Genomic DNA, 18,179 nt, shown 5'->3' on the forward strand with positions numbered 1-18,179 from the left:
CTCCTGCCATCCATCTCCACCTTCTGACAAACAGAGGCTAGGGACACCCTTCCTTACCCATCCTGGCTAATATCCATTAACAGACTTAACCTCCATGAATTTATCCAGTTCTCTTTTAAATGGTTATAGTCCTAGCCTTCACAACCTCCTCAGGCAAGGAGTTCCACAAGTTGACTGTGCGCTATATGAAGAACAACTTTCTTTTATTTGTTTTAAACCTGCTGCCCATTAATTTCATTTGGTGGCTCCTAGTTCTTGTATTATGGGAGTAAGTACATACCTTTTCCTTATTTACTTTCTCTACATCACTCATGATTTCATATACCTCTATCATATCCCCCCTTAGTCTGTTCTTTTCCAGGTTGAAAAGTCCTAGCCTAGTCGTGAAGACTGAAGCAAAGAATCCATTTAGTTTCTCCGCAACGACTTTATCGTCTTTAAGCGCTCCTTTTGTATCTCGATTGTCCAGGGGCCCTACTGGTTGTTTAGCAGGCTTCCTGCTTCTGATGTACTTAAAAAACGGGGCCAGTTTTGGTGCTGACAATGTAGCCATACTGCTGGTACAGGAGCTTGTCCTGCCATTAGGGAACTTTGCTCCGAACCAGAGCTGCATCCTGAGCAGTTGCTCCCTGGTGACCAGGACAGAGTGAAACAGTGGCTCTGTCCAGACCGGTGCCGGTCACTCCACCTGAAGTCTGACCTGAAACGGGATGTTAGGGACCAGTGGTGCTTGACAGATCCGTGACAGCTTGAGCCTCTCTGCCCGTGCCCGAGGTTCGAAGACCAAATGGGGCTGCGCTGCATCTGCCTTTGCAGTCAGATGCGTGGTGGTTACTGGAGATCAAGTGCTGCTGGGACATCCCCCATGACAGGGAACAGCGCTGCTGAACTGAAGACTGAAGCAGTCCAAACACGGATTTATCCCATGACTAGGGAACTGTAGAAGCCAGTGTGGGTGGCACAGGGAGGGACATGATCTCCTGCACTGCCTGCAGGGCCTCTGACATGGATGGCACCCAGAGCTGACGGAGGCCTCTACCGCTATCCAAGGTAGCTGGCGGTCAGTGGATGGTCCCAGTGGGGCGCTGCATACCGAGGTCACTGTACTCAGCACCTAGTTGGAGTGTTGCTCCAGTGCCAGGGTGAGGGCCGACTCCATAAGGAGTGCTCTTAAATGAATATCACACTCCTTCTTAGTCCTTGGCTCGAAGGACTTGCAAATTTTGCACTTCTCACTAATGTGCCCTTTGCCCAAGCAATGCAGACAACTGTGTGTGGATCACTAACAGGCATGGGCCTCTTGCAGCGATCACAGGCTTTAAGCCTGGGGACCAGGGCATGCCCCATCCTGAGGCAAAGTCCCGTTTGGGACCTACGAAGTCTCTAACTATAGCTAAGGGATTTATAAATACTAACATAAAAGTATATACACTATAATACAAGAGATAACTAGTTAATACGAACGAGCAGCAACAGCACTAGCTGAAGCAACAACAGCTCCAGCACAGTCACTGGCAGCAAGAAGGAACTGAGGGTGGGGGAAACTGGCAGCGCCCTATATACCGCGTCACTCCAGGGGGCCCCAGAGCCAGTCCCCTATGGATACTTTTGAGGGAAAAACTTCTGGCACTGGTGCATGTGGCGAGCACACACACCTAAGTTGAATCGACATGAGCAAGCACTCGAAGAACTTAAACCTCTCACACTGATGGAAACCAGATGTGACCAAGGAGCACATCTAAGACAGGGCATATAGTCTGCATTAAATAAATGGGAGCTACAGGTTAAATACACCAGGGGAAGTATGCAGGCTTATCAAGGAAATATAACAGACAGCCTTCAGTAGCTGGTACCAAATTGTACAGTTGCAGCCTCCTCTGCCAAGTGATCTAAGAATGAGATTTAATGATGACAAAGCATACAAATTCAATTTCCCTTTCACCTACTGAATGAACAGATTGTTGAGATGCAGGTTAAACAGCAGAGCTCCCGGTGAAAAATTAATGTGACTTCAGAAATGAGCAAGCAAGAATGAACATGTTAGAAGGTTGCTTGGGTTTTCCTAAAGAGTTCTTGATCAAAAATTAAGGCATTGATATCTTAAAATTACAGTATGTTCACAATAGCCACAGGGAAAATTTAAAGCAAAAGCTCACACGATGTTATACAGGATCTTTTGCACAGTAGTGATATTAATTCAATTATAAAAACACTGATAAAGAAAAACAAAGATTTCTTATGTTTAGCATGTGTTTTGTAATAGCAGTCCCTGCTTTGTGGAGAAGAAGAAAAAAAATTTCTTCCACCCTAAAATCCTGGGAAAAAAGCCACCCAGAAAAATTCTCCATCAAAAAGATCTACAATCTTGAGTAGATATATTAAAGGCAGTCTGAAAGCGTCACTTTACTCAAACATGAACGTCTACTAGCTTTTTTATACCTCACAGTGAGTACATTGAAGTTTCCGTCTGCTATGGAAAAACCTGGATTCTCTACTCTTGCCAAACCAAATCCAAATGTGAGCACAGACAAGGTTAGAGTCAAAAGACGAGCCATTACAAACAGTAAAGCCCAAAGGGTAAACCTGAAAAGGAAATAATAAAATTAATGTGTCTTCTCCCTTTGTCCACCACTTTTCAACTTGGTTAACTGTACAAGTTCTATTAAGCTTCCTTGAGCACTGAAATTTAAGATGAAAAGGAAAGGTATATTGAGATGAACAACAATTACAGGAATTCTACATCTAGTTCTCCACTCACAACAGTGAATTCTGCACCCTGTCCGTATACACTCAATTATGCCTCAAATAAAACTTTTATTTTCAATATAGAAGTTAAATTTTATTTTCAAAAGTGTGCTTAGAAATTTTCAAATGTGGGGTATATAATGGCAATTAAATGTATTGCCACATGGAATGCCAAATCTGGGTGCTGAGTTCATTGTGAATTTCCCTGACCCAGAAACAGGGCAAAGGAAGAAAGTACATGTCAGATTGATATTCATGCTGTAAATCATATATAAGATAGCAAGGACATTATAAAACCATAGAGATGACTAGACCAATAATACACAGATATTAAATGGATACAAAATAAGTGGTTGAGAGGACAAAGACAGATTATTACAGCAAGAAGCGTACAGGTTAGGAAGGTAGCAGCGGGAGGTGGGGAAGAGGAAATAAGAAATTGCCAGCTAATAGGATCAGTACTGAGGCACTACCTTTCTACTTTGTAGGTAACTTAGAGCAAAGTGTCACCATTTTAATATCCAAGCTTGCAGAGAACAAAACATTTGGTAGATAAATACTGAAAAGGACAATGAAAAGTTACAAGCATCTATTATGAATTTCCCAACTATTTTTCTTTTTAAATTTTAGTTGGCTGTAAGATAAGATCTCAATTATTTTAAAACATTAGCATATTTCAGTTAAAACACAATTAAAATAAAAAAGATAGATTACTAACTAAACTTTAAGTCTTCCTCCATATCTCCTCACCAATCCGCATCCCATATACTGGAGGTCTTCAATATAGCTATCGCTAGAGACACTGTTGAAGTCAAGAGCTGGAATCTGAGAGGTGTGCCCAAAGAAAAAAAGGCACTACCATTCCTTGTCCCACATCCATGCTAGTAGCCAGGACCAAGAATTTAAACTTCTCCAGCATCAGCAATTTTGGGAGGTACATAAAGATTACTGACTGATTTAGCAGCAAAGAATCCTGTGGCACCTTATAGACTAACAGCCGTTTTGGAGCATGAGCTTTCGTGGGTGAATACCCACTTCGTCGGATGCATGTAGTGGAAATTTCCAAAGGCAGGTATATATATGCAAGCAAGCTAGAGATAACGAGGTTAGTTCAATCAGGGAGGATGAGGCCCTGTTCTAGCAGTTGAGGTGTGAAAACCAAGGGAGGAGAAACTGGTTTTGTAGTTGGCAAGCCATTCACAGTCTTTGTTTAATCCTAAAATGATGAACTGAAGCTCAGCAGTTTCTCTTTGAAGTCTGGTCCTGAAGTTTTTTTGCTGCAGCATGGCCACCTTAAGGTCTGCTATAGTGTGACCAGGGAGGTTGAAGTGTTCTCCCACAGGTTTTTGTATATTGCCATTACTAAAATCTGATTTGTGTCCATTTATCCTTTTCCGTAGAGACTGTCCAGTTTGGCCGATGTACATAGCAGAGGGGCATTGCTGGCATATATTACACCATCAGCTCAGGATTAAACAAATATACGCTATCATATGCCAGCAATGTTAGGAATGGCAATATACAAAAACTTGTAGGAGAACACTACATGCATCCGACGAAGTGGGCATTCACCACAGGATTCTTTGCTGCATTTACAGATCCAGACTAACACGGCTACCCCTCTGATACTGACTGATTTACATTCTGAATGCTACTGTCTCGGTGAGGATTGATCAGATCTCTCACAGAAGTCAGTAAGGGATAAATTCACCTATTACCAATTTGGAGAGCAAAAGCTTTGGTTTCTGACCAGTTGAACAGGAGGTAGTCTACTGAGATGGTTACACTTAATCTAGGAGAATACCACAACAACAAACTATAGAAAGTAGTTCTCATGAAAGATTTCAGCAGTACAGAAGTTTTTCATGCTACTTAAATTATTATTGGACAAAAAACTAGAACTATTTTCAAAATGAAAAGTGCATTCAGAATCTCAGTTCAAACACAGCTTGCTCAATTAATCTCAAACTTAGAAAGAAAAATACCCAACACTCCTATACTCAGCCTGTGACAGTTCAAGCAGAAGTTGTTGGTTTTTTTCCCTCCTAGAAAAATAAGCCAGGGTTTTTGGAAAGCTACGAGAGCGGGAATTTATAACCTTAAATATGAAGTCACTAATAGCCTAGAAGCCCATGTGGAGAAATGGCTCTTGATGGGAGGTTATTGTTCAAGATTATTATAAACAGCAATATTTTAGGTTCTCCTAAAACACTCAAAATGCTTTTCTAACTCAACTTTTAAGGAGATAAATAATAATAAGGAATGGAAACCTAAGATTATGGTAGCACTCAAAGAATGATAAGTGTTTCCTAATCAGAGGAAGACTGTCCCTATCCTGAAGAACACATTGTTTGATCAGACAGAAGGGGAAATACAACATATTATTTGAATTATAGTAATGGCCAAATGTCCTTATCAGTACTGCAGTCCTGTTATATTGGGTGCTACTCAAATAAAAGTAGATAGGGTCCCTGGTCTACAGAGCATATGGCCTAAGCTGAACAACATATTAAAAAAATAGAAGGAAAGAGAGTTTGTTTGTTTTTACTTTATTGTCTTTAATAAATATTGACTTTCTCCAAATGACCTTCAGCCTAATTATTTAAATAGTGGTGTTAGGAGTTGAGACAGAAACAGGTCTTGGGAAGAGATATGGAGAAGAGGGTAGTGGCCTTACAGATTATTTTAAAGAGAACTGTGTATGCATAAGAGGCAGTGTGGAAGAAAGCAAGATAACGTTCGTAGAAGTCTCACATGAGTGGACAGTCAAGTCTTGCACAGCTGGAAGTGTGAAGGGAGACACTACAAGAGACAGGAGTGGAAAAGTGGAGCAGAATTGTGAACAGACATGAAGGTTGAGATTTGAGTAAAGTGTTCAGACTGATCCCAGAGCACCCCTCTTTTTAGTTACATACTTCTTTCTTATAAGTTTCATCTGCCTCCTCTTTGCTCACACACACAGTTCACTTCCTCCACCCTCATTCTACAAACCAGTCCCTTGTCTTTCCCCTTCCCAGCTTCGATGCCATTGTTCTTGTAACTCTACATCTCAAAATAAGTGAGCAATTCACTCAAGATGTAGAATAAACAATTGTACTTTATATGCTGTTTGAAACTGTTGCCTTCCATAAATTATACATATTTTACTTTCTCTCCCTGTCCACACCTTGCAAAGAAGGGGCAGAATATAAAACTGATAATGCATAGACTGATTTTCTTCCTATCATAAAAGTAATACACATTGTTTAGATTGTTTGTGTATTTATTACTATAAAATACTGGTATAATTCTGTCAGTTCTTTTGTATTGGTTTACAATAATGAACAAAGTTCAAAAACACAAATAGATTCTGAGAGAGGTATAATGATTTTGGTGTCCCTATTACTTTTATTCTAAAGTGCACTTGTTTTTAAAACAAAGATCTACATAAATATACTTGCAATTAAAAATATATTGGAACAGGTAAGCATTTACAACAAAGATGGCTAACATGTAACAAATATTACTTGAAAAATTATTATGATCATGAAGTGACAGATCAGTTTCCTTGATTCTACAAAATGACACTGGAGCTCTCATGGAACTCCAACCAGACAGTAATATTGGGATCACAGATATAGCTTAGGATGTGTGATGGCCTAACATTTGCTTTTTATGTTACATGTACACAAAACATGTTTATGCTGATAGAAATTGCAACACCTCTGAAAATTAAACGCAGAAGTAGTAAGATAAAAAATAGTACATGCAAAATTTACCCTTTCTGCTTGTTTTCATCACTGAAGTAGAAAAGACGCGAGGCATGAAAAATGAGCTCCACTAGATAGTGAGGTACCAGCAAAATTAGCCCCAGACGCTGAAGGCTGTAACGGAAAATGAAGGTTATTTATTTGTAACAGATACTTTTCAAGATGGCCCTGTATATTCACACTTGTGGGTATTGTGCTGTCTTATCGTAAACCCTTCTTCTGGCAGTGCCAGCTGGAATGCTTCCACTCCTACTCCTACCCCCCTCCTCAGCATCACAACATATCCAAGACAAATATAAGGGATAGAGCACCCTCATCATCTCAATTCCTTCCACCACAAAGCCAGAGACACAGAATAAACAAATATTCTGACAGAGAGGGGACGGCAATAGGAAATGTGAATAGGCAGAGCTTTTTTGAGGAACCTTGGTTACAAGTAAATAACCTTCATTTTTTCTTTGAGTGGCTCTGCATATTCCCACTTATGGAACAGACTGATAAGCAGCGCTGAGACTAACCTAGAGGTGGACCCAGGGTCCTAGCTGAATAGAGACAAGCACTGCTTTGCCAAATCCAGCGTTTGTTCTACAAGTCAAGTCCAGAGCATAGTGCTTAGTGAACGTTTGCATCAAAGTCCAGATTGTAGCTTGCAAGTTTCAGCAACAGACACGTACCTAAGGCAAGCAAAGGAGGTAGCTACACCTGTCTAGTGGTCTAATTGCAGCAGATATGAGAATTTTTGCCAGTATGTAGCATTCAGTAATGCATTGTTTAATTCACCAAGAAAAAGTCTGGGAAAAAATCATATCCCCTTGTCATTCTTGGCATAAGGCATAACCAATCTAGATGATATACAAAATATTGGTGGTATCGGTGCCAACAGAGGGACAGACGACCACACCCGGAAGGTGTGTGCATTACACAGGAGTCTCTCCTGCACAGACCAGGGCCCTTGGACAGTCATTCACACATTCTTTCCATAGGTTTCGCCAACATGCATTGACTGTTTCAGGCTTGATTGCATACATTGCCTGTTTAATATAAGTGATGCAATCGGCAATGCTGAAGGACTTCCAACACTCCATCACATTAAGATTGGGATCAGCATCCATAGCACTACATATCCGTGAGAACGTAAGCCTCATGTACGTGGCCTTGAAACAGCTAATCATGCCTTGATCGAGAGGTTGGAGGATGGAGATGGTATTGGCTGGGTGAAAGACAACTTCAGCGTCATTATGTGCAAACCGGAGTGCCACAGGGTGACCAGGAGCATTGTCTACGATCATCAACACTTTAAAGTCAAGTCCTTTCTCTTTGAGTTACCGCTTGACCTCTGGAATGAAACACTTGTGGAACCAATCCAGAAATAATGCTGCCATCACCCAAGCCTTTTTATTTGATTGCCTGAACACAGGCAGGTGATTTTTGTTCTTGCCTTTTAGGAATTTGCAGCCCTGTAGTGCAAGCCCGGCTTTATTAAATGCCCAGCTGCATTGCCACAAAACAACCCAGTCACATGGTCTTTAGCTGCTTTGAAACCAGGGGCCTGTCTTTCTGATTTCGAAATATAAGTGCGGTTGGGCATTTTTTTTTTCCAGAAGAGCCCAGTCTTGTCAGCATTAAAAACTTGTTCTGGAAGATAGCCCTTTTCTTCTATGATTTTCTTTAAATTGTTTGGGGTAGGCTTTTGCTGCCTCTTCAACGACAGATGCATCTTCACCAGTAGTCTGCATGTTTTTGACGCTGAAGTGGTTCCTAAAACTCTTAAGCCAACCTTGGCTGGCTTTGAATTCCTTCTCATCAGAAGGCTGTCTCTCTCTGGCAGGAGGTTTGAACAGCACGCAGAGGCTAAGAGCCTTTTCTCGCAACGTATTGCCATCAATAGGCATACATTTACAGTTCATGTCTTCCAGCCATAAGTTTAATGCATTTTCAGTCTTCACTGAAGTCTTATCAGGCACCTGGCTCATCACCACAGCAGTTATTGGAGCACTTGGCGTCACGGCTTGACAAATTTCTCTCTCTCTAATCTTGATGGCACAGATGCTAGATTCGTTGTGGCCATATTTACGTGCTATGTTGGAGACAGACACACTGTTTCTCAATAAGTCCAACACAGCCAATTTTTCCTCCAGCATTGAAACAGATCGCGGTTTCTTTGGTTGAGCACCAGATGAAGTAGTTGGCTTGTATTTAGGGGCCGTGTTGTACAAAAAATACATACCTTTAAACACTAGAATCACACTCAGTGCGGCGAGATGCTCACACTAGGAGAGGCACGCGGGAACCGAGACCGACTGAGGGAACAGCAGATTCACGTCTCCCATCTTATGCTCACTCCGGGGCATATGCTCATTGGGTGGAATCGCCCACACTATTTACAGGTATCTTGTTACAGTGTTTTTTGCCGAGTATATAGTTGAATTTGCATAGGTTAAATGTGCGTATGATGCAACTCGTCTGTACCCTGGGCCAAATGGAAGCATCTTGTACTGGAAATGATTCCCAGCTACTATAAATCAAAGGTACTTGGAATGATTGTAATTAACAGAAATATAAAAATACACATCCTTTAGATAGAGAGTTGTGAACCAATCCATGAGCAACAGTGAAGGGATTTATGGAGACCAAAGTCAACACCTGGAAATAAAGCCTCTGAGCATACTTATTCAAGTCCCTTAATCTAGTATCCAATTAAACCCCCACATCCTTCTTTTGAACCAAAAAATAAAAGGAATAAAAGCCCTGATCCCTTAAGTCGGGAATCTCCTCGACTGCTCCTAACAGAAGCAACTTTTCCACTTCAAGAAGAATCACCTCATGAGAGGCGGGGGTCCCTAAAGAGGGAGAAGTAGGAGAGATCAAGAGGCTGTTATTTGAACTGCATGGCATACCAGGGGTAGTCAATAGACAGCCTGTCGGCCAAATCCGGACTCCCAGACGCCCCAATTAGGATGCACCAATGAAATCCATCTTCCTGGAGCCAAAAGCTAACACTGAATCTGATCCTGGCCCTGTAGCACAAGAATTCGACAGGATCAGACAACTGCAAATCATCAAGTACGACACCAGTGATGGTGGCCAAATTATCTCTCGACTGCTCCATCAGAGTCAGGGCAGCTGGAGCCAAGTGCATGGCCCTCGGTTCAAACATATGTAGCCTTGGGGCTTGACTTAGGGGGCATCTAGCCCTAACATAGGGTGCGGATTCTTGGAACCCTTCAGTCCTTTGGAACTGCTAGAAACCAAGACTGGCCTCTTAGACCTTGCATCTGAGAACTGTTCAGATCCAGAGGGTCTGGCCTTGAGAGCTTCCTTGAGAAGGAGGAGCTGTAAGCAAGTCTCTGGGACTAAAAGGTCCAGCAGATCAAACACCTAGAAAAAGAATGAGTTTCTCCCAGGCACTTGAGAACCTGAACATAGTTGTCAGATGCTAGGAAGACAGCCAGGCAGGAAATGCAGCTTTTGAAACCCAGGTTCTTCTGTTTCTTCAATTCTGCCATAATGCAGAACTGGAAAGAATCGCTAACAACTAACACTGATTACCTCAAGAAAAAAGGCTCTGGTCCAGAAAGACCAGAGAGCTTCACATCTATCCAGGCATGTGGAAGGATCTGAGGTGGTGAGGTTGCTCCACCCCCTATATAGCCTTGGCTTACTATGTCCTGATGCTGAGGGGAGCAGGAAAGGTCAGAAGAGCGATCTAACGGATGCTGCTATTAGAAGGTTTTACTGTAAAGCACCACAAGGTGGCATAGTGCCCATAAATGGGAATACGCAGAGCCACATGAAAAATGGTAAAAAAAAATTGATAACTGGAATAATGAAGTAAAACTTTTCAGTTAGTAACCATTTACAAATACTTACTTCAATACGTAGGCACCAGATATGTGAGCAATGTAAAGGCAGATATAGTATAGCTGTCTTGGTATATCTTCCTAAAATTAAGAGAAAACTTAAAGTTAAATTTTAGCTAACCTGCTTTAAAACCCACCATACTGAAATGTGTCAACCTTCCTTATCTTCCTCACTGCTGTACTTCTCTCTGTAAGGCAAAGGAATTCTGTTTGAAGTATGCACCCTATGTAAGTTTCCCACCAAGATTACATTTCCAAACAAATCAAGCAATTCAAAATGTATTTTTTAAATAAAGTAGCAAAGGTTTCAATTCATACCTTTCGAATCTTTTGAAAGTACAATTCTGGGAGTGCATGAAGCCAATAGGCAATCTGGCAGACATAGAAGAATTTTACCTGAAAACTAAACAACAATTTAGAAGGGAAGTAGTTTAGGACGTTAAGTGTTTAGGTTTTTAAAGGATACAATATTTTACCTCATTCCCTCAAAATAAGAAATGCTGACCTACAATATGCTATACTATATATAAAAGGAATTGCAAACAAACTACTTTATCAGCTATTATAAAGTCAAGAAGTAATTTCGTGAATAAGTGTTTACAAATTCCCTTCCTGTTTGCAAGTTCTAGATCACCCTTTGAACCATTTTTTAGTTTTTGTTTGGGGAGTGGAGGAACACCCACCTCCCCACCAAGTTCCTTCAGTGGAAGACAGGTAGGTTTAGTAATATTGAGTCAGGCAATAATCATCTAAACACTTCTGCATATGCTTAACTTTACACTCACTGAACTCTGGGGCTACTAATACGGTAAAATTAGACACTGGTGCAAGCATTTACAGGAGGGGAGCCCAAATTCTCTCTCTCTCTCTCTCTCTCTTTCTTTCAAGGAATACAGAACAAAGAATTTTCAGCTATTGGTCACTAATACAAATGAAAACTGTCTACACTGTTTGGATTACCATTACAAAATTCTGGTAGCCAACTGTCAAATACCTAGAAAAAGAGAATAAAACACTTACAGCATGTGAGAATGGGGATAGTCTTTCCATAACAAGGTAGGGTTTGTAATGAATTCTTCCTGGAAAAAAAAAATTGTCATTTAAGAACTTTCATAATATTTCAGATGTGTACTTTTAAAACAAATACAGATAGCAATTTGACTTACTTACTGCAGTCAAAATACTTGCTCCCCAGGCAAATGAAAACAAATGGAAAAATGCTAGCTGCCCCGATTCATTGAATTTGCTGTGCTTCGTTTTTGACAAATGGAGACGTCTATTAATTTTCTGAAAACAAGAAATACATTTTGGGATATAAAAACAGATCAACGTTTTACTTTAATCATTATTGGTAGAGGCGAAAAAGGCAAGCTACTTGGCACTTAGCCCTCAATTAAGTAGTTGTTACCTCCAAGATCTTCCATTCCTCAAGTTAGGCTCTGATCCTGAAAAATATTACATGCATGCTTAACTTTACTTGTGTGAGAAGTCATACTGAAGCCAATATGAGACGTGCTCATGTTTTTAAATTTACTCTCTTTTTTTTTTTCTCCAGGATCAGAGCCTTATTACTTAGTTAGGGTCTGATGCTGCAGGTGTCATCCTGAGGCCGGATTGACCAGGCCCTTTGTATTCATAATTCCTCATAATGGAGCTCTAGCATGCATACACAACAGTGAAAATACTGGAACCTTAAGCAAGTCACAAATTTGAGAAGTTATTTGACAAAGAGGCAAAAAATAAAAGCCCAGAAGTTTACAGTCAGAATCTAACTCTGTAGATTTACGACAGTTCCAGGGGAACGTCAATGGTCACCATTAAAGACTGAGGTTAAAAAAAATTGCATAGAAAACAAAAGTGAAAAAATTCACTAGTTAAAGAAATTCTTAATTTCTGCTTCCTTTTTTCCATTTTTTTTTAAACTAGCTTTAGATAAAAGAAAGAGTGGAAAGTACATTTAGATATTATTCATATTAAATCAAAACATTTCCTATAAAGCAACAATGGAGGAAAGGAAGACCACAATTTTTTTTGTTTTATTTAACTATTTTTTCAACTGACTTCCAAGTTAAAACTTTAGGGACATGAAGGTTCTATGTGGTGGGCACAGTACTGTTTTTTCCATCCACTTATTAATGGAGAATACTAGAAGAGTCAGAGAAACTGTGATTAAATATTACTTAATTAAATATAGTGTTATATAAACACATTTTCAGAGTCTAATAATATTTATATTGAATGACAAAGGAACCACCAGCATGTGATGTGTAAATATACCTACATGATTTGATTTTATTTTGCAACATACAAGTGCTGGTATATAAGACTGGCAGAAGAAACATGTAACAAACAGCCTAAATAAATAAATAAATAAAGAATGTATATAAGTAAATTACATCCCCATAGTTAACTTACATCTAGTACGTATTCTTGGATCACAGCATGCAGAATAATGGCTATAAGCATATAGAAGAAAATGGTGGCAATGTCTTTTGGACCATATTCATAGAAATGAATGGGTTCACTCTTGTCATCTGAAAACAAAGTTTTAATTATTACAAAAATATCTATTTGAATAGAACGTGTTTACTTATAAAACGTTCTGTGCAACAGAGAGAGGATAAATACCTTACCTACTTGTTCTCTGGCACACAGGATACTTGCATCTTTGGCAAATGAATTCTGATCCCCCCCCTCAAATAATTTGGAGTATTCCCCACCCCAAATACAAAAAAAACTATGATTGTAAGACTGGAAGGGAAATGCTGTGGGTAGTACCACTGTGCGTCAGCCTCTATCAGTTCTTTCTGGCCTAGACCATAGAAAATATAGAGACCCAGAGAATTCTATCTCAAGAAGCGTAGCTGTATGGAGAAAGGATATTACCATCAATGTATGGATCTATGTAGCTCAGCTTCATGGATCAATTATAAATAACTACTTTACCCTCTCTCTAAAAAGGGCATCTTACATATCAACTGAAATTTAAAAGCCTGTTCCATACTTTCCCCACCAATACCCAACAACCCTCCAAGTTCACACCCAGGCTCCTTCCCAGCAATTAACTTCCCTCTCCCTCAGTTCCTCCATTACCCTTAACTCCCCCAAGTCTTTGCACTGCTTCTGAGGGGTGCAGGGAATATGGTACTGTACTGTAGTTTAAATGAATTATTACTCAGAGTTATGTATTAATATACCTAGTAAGGAATCTATTTGTCAAAAAACATTTCCTGAATATTTTTTGTTGTCTATATTGTTACAGACATACTTGTTGACAGGTATTTTGAAATAAATGACCAAAAATAATTGAAACTGGTGTGATTATATTGTGTTATTTTGACAAATAAAATATGCAGAATTTCGCAGAATTTTAAAATATTGTGTGCAGAATTTTTAGGCACAGAATTCCCTCAGGAGTAAGTTTAGTGAGAAAATAAAGCAGAATCCCATTGCTTACAGCAGAGCATATTTAGCTCTTTTTTTCTTTTGGGGAAGGAAAGAAAGCATCCGTTACAGTGGTTCTCAAACTTTTGTACTGGTGACCCTTTCACATACTAAGCCTGTGAGTGCGACCATCCCTTATAAATTAGAAACACTTTTCATATATTTAACACCATTATAAATGCTGGAGGCAAAGTGGGGTTTGGGGTGGAGGCTGACTGCTCGTGACTCTCCCCCATGTAATAACCTCATGATCCCGAGGGGTCCTGACGCCCAGTTTGAGAATCTCTGGCCTACATATTCCATATCCTTCACTGCTTGCAAACAATAATGTATGAACAAATTAGCTGGGGGATTCTGCTAATCAGTGAAGCAAGGTGGGTGAGGTAATCTCTTTTATTGGACTACCTTCTGCTGGTGAAAGAGAGACGTTTTCTAGCTATACAGAGCTCTTCTTCAGGTAATTTGAAAGCTTTTCTCTCACCACAGAAGTTGGTCCAATAAAAGATATTACCTACCTAGTCTCTCTAATATCCTGGGACCAACACAGCAAACAATGAGTGAAACAGTCATTTTCCGAGCCAACACCACTACTGAAATAGTGGGGCTGTTATCACTCAGAGCTACCATTTCAGGTCATATGCTAAACGCTGGAGGGCCAACCTGTACAATTTACTTTTGGGAGATAATCTTTACAACTACAAAGGCACTTCATTTTTAAAAGTGAGATCTTAAAACTGAATCTGATGGGGGAATGGATTATAACATGAAGGGGGATGTGGCCCACAGGCCAAGTGTCTTGGCCAAAGTTGTGATTTTGGGCAAAGATTTCAAAAGGATAAGTTAGGTACACATGTGAGGTGCAAAGCAAAGTTTGCTCCTAAAAATTTATCTCTTGTTTACAATGACCCACTAGCTGACTGTGTATGTTTTGTGATTATTTAAAATGTGAATTTATCCAATATCTCTCTTACTCTCCAGTACTAGTTTTCTTAAGCAATAATTTGAAAATATAATAACTTTGTAATACGGAATGTTCACATTAGCATTTTAAAATAAGCTAGAGAAATATTCAATTACAAGCATAAAGGCTTTTGTCCAAAAAGATGAGCATAGTTGTTTTTTTTCCTAGACTTGGGAATATTTTGTTTCTCTGTAAAAACAGCCAATTTAGTATACACAATACGAAAACATTGCACAAAGAAATATTGAATGCATAGGGAGGATGAAGAGAACAAGAATAAGGTCCTTTCAGCACAGGCACTGACTTTTGAAAGTGCCACGTGGTGCTTGACCTCCACCTCCATTCCACCCCTTCCCCCAAGTCTCCACCCCTGCCCTGCCTCTTCCCATCCCTGCTCCACCACCCCACTTCTACTCACTCAGTTCTGCCTCCTCCCCTGAGCACACCGCATCCTTGCTCCTTTCCCTTCCCCCGTAGAGCCTCTTGCCTGCACAGCCCAAAACAGCAGATTGTGGCAGGAGGAAATTGATCCACAGAGCCTGCCAGCAGGAAGGAGGTGCTGGGGGGGAATCTGATCAGTTTCAGATAAAGTGGTTCAGTGATTTCTGAGAATGAGATTAGGGAAGTACACTATTTTGCGAAAATTTATAAAATCTTATAACCATTTTGTTGATAAGCTCTAATGTCTCGATGCATTGAACATTGCAGACATGTATTCAACTCAGCTGTGCACACACCCAAGTCAGAGAAATTTGCCTAGCAGCACCTGTAGAGATGGTGCTCACTCCCTCCCCTCATAACCCCTCTCATGGCTCCATAAGGGCAGCGCCTCCCTGACCCCCTGCAGTTCCTTTGAACTGAAATCCCAAGCTGGAGACTCCGATGTGGAGGGGCAGAGGGTGAGTCATGCAATACATATCTACACCCACATCTTGAAGAGCAACAGTTACAATACAGGTAAGCAACTGTCTCTTCTTCGAGTGGTTGCAGAGTTGTATTCCACTCAAGTGACTCACAAGCAGTTCCAGCAAGAGGTGGGCTCAGAGTCTTTAAACAGTTAGTGCACAGAAGCATTCCCAAAATTTACATCCAATCTTGATGACGTGGTGATAGTGAAATGCCTAGCAAATGTATCCACAGAAGACCATTCAGCTCTGCAGATATCCACATCACTAAGCAATGGAGCAGATGTAGGCTAAGCTCTGGTTCAATGAACCTCCAATGATTGTAGAGCCTAGAGGTGTCATCTGAGATACTACATAAACCGTGGTAATACAGAGAGTAATCCCCTTGGAAATGGTCTGCATGGAAACTAGTTGCCCGTTCATTTGCTCAGCATAAGACACAAAGATTCAAGGTGATAAACGAAATGGCTTATTTCTCTCTAAATAAAACGCTAAGCACCACTTGACATCTAAGTTATGTAGATGCTGCTCCTTTGCACTTGAATGTGGTTTGGGAAAAAAATATAGGTAAGTAAATAACCTGATTAAAGTGAAACACAGATACCACTTCAGAAAAAAAAAGTGTGTAGTCTTAAACACCACCTTGTCCTTGAAGAACTTAGTGTACAGAGGATCTGCCATTAAGAACTGCAACTCACTAACTCTTCCTGCGGATGTTATAACCACAAGGAAGGCCGTTTTCTGAGAAAGGAGAGCATGTGAACATGTTGCTAATGACTTAAATAGTGGACCCATCAGCACTGCCAGGACTGTATTAAGGTCCCACAATGGTACTGTTTCTTTCACAGGTGGAAAAAGACGGATAACACCCTTAAAAAAAAATCTCACCATCACAGGGTGTGAGAATATCATCTTCACTTGAAAAGGAGAATGGAAAGATGAAATCACCACCAAGTGAATCTTCACGCAGCTCAGTGAGACACCTGAAAATTTCAAAAGTAGCAAATAATCCTAAAAGTGTCCTGCATCTGCACTAATGTAGTCTGAATTTCTTTGGATGTTGCCCAAAACAAAAACCGTTTTCCACTTAGACAAATAGGTGGACTTTGTGGATGGTTTTCTACTACTAAGCAGAATATCTCTAACTACCTCCGAGCATTACTCCTTCCCTTCACTTAGCTAGGCAGGATAAATATCCTGGCCATGATGTTGAGTGAAAGTTTTGAGAGGTCAAACTGACAGAGAGGAGATCAGAAAACCAACATTGCCTCAACCACACTGTCACAAATGAAAATTAGTTTGGAGTAATCCAATATGAATATGAGGATAACCTGAGGAAACAGAGTGACAGGGGGACATGACATGCATCTGATGAAGTGAGTATTCACCCACGAAAGCTCATGCTCCAAAACATCTGTTAGTCTATAACGTGCCACAGGACTCTTTGCTGCTTTTACAATATTGCCATTGTTGGTTCCAAAAATGCAGTCTCCTTCTGGCTTGGTTATAAATCTCCAACAAGCATAGCATGGCCTGCAAGTCCTTGAAAGAATGTAATGTCTCAGCAGTTTTCTCCGAGAATAAGAGATAGGATAACTGCCTCGCAAGAAGGGCAATATTTGAACTCCAGTCAGGGCATCCCACTGGGAGAAACTACCTAACTAAGGGTACTAAACTATAAATATGTACAAAGCAAGTTACCAAGAGCTGTGAAGACAAGTGTGAAGAAAGATCACACTAAGGGTATGGCTACACTTGCAGATCTAGAGTGCTTTGGGTTAAACCAGCCTTCGTAGAGTGCAGTAAGGAGAGCGCTGCAGTCTATCCACACTGACAGCTGCCAGTGCACAGTCGTGGCCACATTTACAGCGGCATTGGAAGCGGTGCATTATGGGTAGCTATCCCACCATTCAAGTGGCTGCAATGTGGTTTCGAAAGGGGGTGGGGTGGAGTGTGACAGGGAGCGTGGGAGGAGAGAGAGTGGGTTTTTGGAGTGCCGACACTGTGTCAGCACCCTGCCTTGCAAGTTCCGACCCTCACTCTCCTTCACCCCTCTCTCTCACTGAAAGTAAACAGCAGCTGTTTTTTTCCTCACAGACCAGATAAGCAGCCGCTCCTGAAACAGACCCCCAACTCCCGAGGCACCGCCTCTCTCTTCAAGGAAACATTACCTGTGGGCATTCCAAAGGGAGCCCCCCTGCCTGCCTCTACTCATTCAAATCAAACAGTATCTGTGTTTGTTTTTTTGATAAACAGCTCCCGGAGCTCACAACAAAACAAAGAGAGGAACAAGAGAGGAAGCTTCACTTAAAATGATTATGGGGAGTTTCCAGAGGTCAATCACTGCATAATAAGGTTACTCCCCATTTACACTGGAGCACTAGCGTCTCAGCCACTCCGCAGCAGCTGTTAATCCTCTCAGGGAGGTGGAGTACCTGCAGCGCTGTAGCCACCGAGATACAGCACTGTATGTGCCTTGCCAGTGTGGACAGGGAGTGAGTTACAGTGCTGTGGG

At 40.8% G+C, this 18,179-nt stretch overlaps 1 protein-coding gene across 3 annotated transcripts in view; it reads right to left on the reverse strand.

Moving 5' to 3' along the window:
• LOC115634924 (translocating chain-associated membrane protein 1-like 1) overlaps window positions 1-18,179 on the reverse strand; it is a 50,469-nt gene that overhangs the window by 8,123 nt on the left and 24,167 nt on the right. For all 3 annotated transcript variants that reach the window (XM_030532962.1, XM_030532964.1, XM_030532963.1), the window contains 7 exons: window positions 12,770-12,888; window positions 11,525-11,641; window positions 11,375-11,433; window positions 10,673-10,757; window positions 10,365-10,435; window positions 6,504-6,608; window positions 2,440-2,583 (listed from right to left, as the gene is read on the reverse strand). In XM_030532962.1, the coding sequence (XP_030388822.1) occupies window positions 2,440-2,583; window positions 6,504-6,608; window positions 10,365-10,435; window positions 10,673-10,757; window positions 11,375-11,433; window positions 11,525-11,641; window positions 12,770-12,888 (700 nt within the window). The remainder of the gene's footprint in view (window positions 1-2,439; window positions 2,584-6,503; window positions 6,609-10,364; window positions 10,436-10,672; window positions 10,758-11,374; window positions 11,434-11,524; window positions 11,642-12,769; window positions 12,889-18,179) is intronic.

Source organism: Gopherus evgoodei, chromosome 14 (genome assembly GCF_007399415.2).
Source record: "Gopherus evgoodei ecotype Sinaloan lineage chromosome 14, rGopEvg1_v1.p, whole genome shotgun sequence".
Lineage (NCBI taxonomy): Eukaryota > Metazoa > Chordata > Testudines > Testudinidae > Gopherus > Gopherus evgoodei.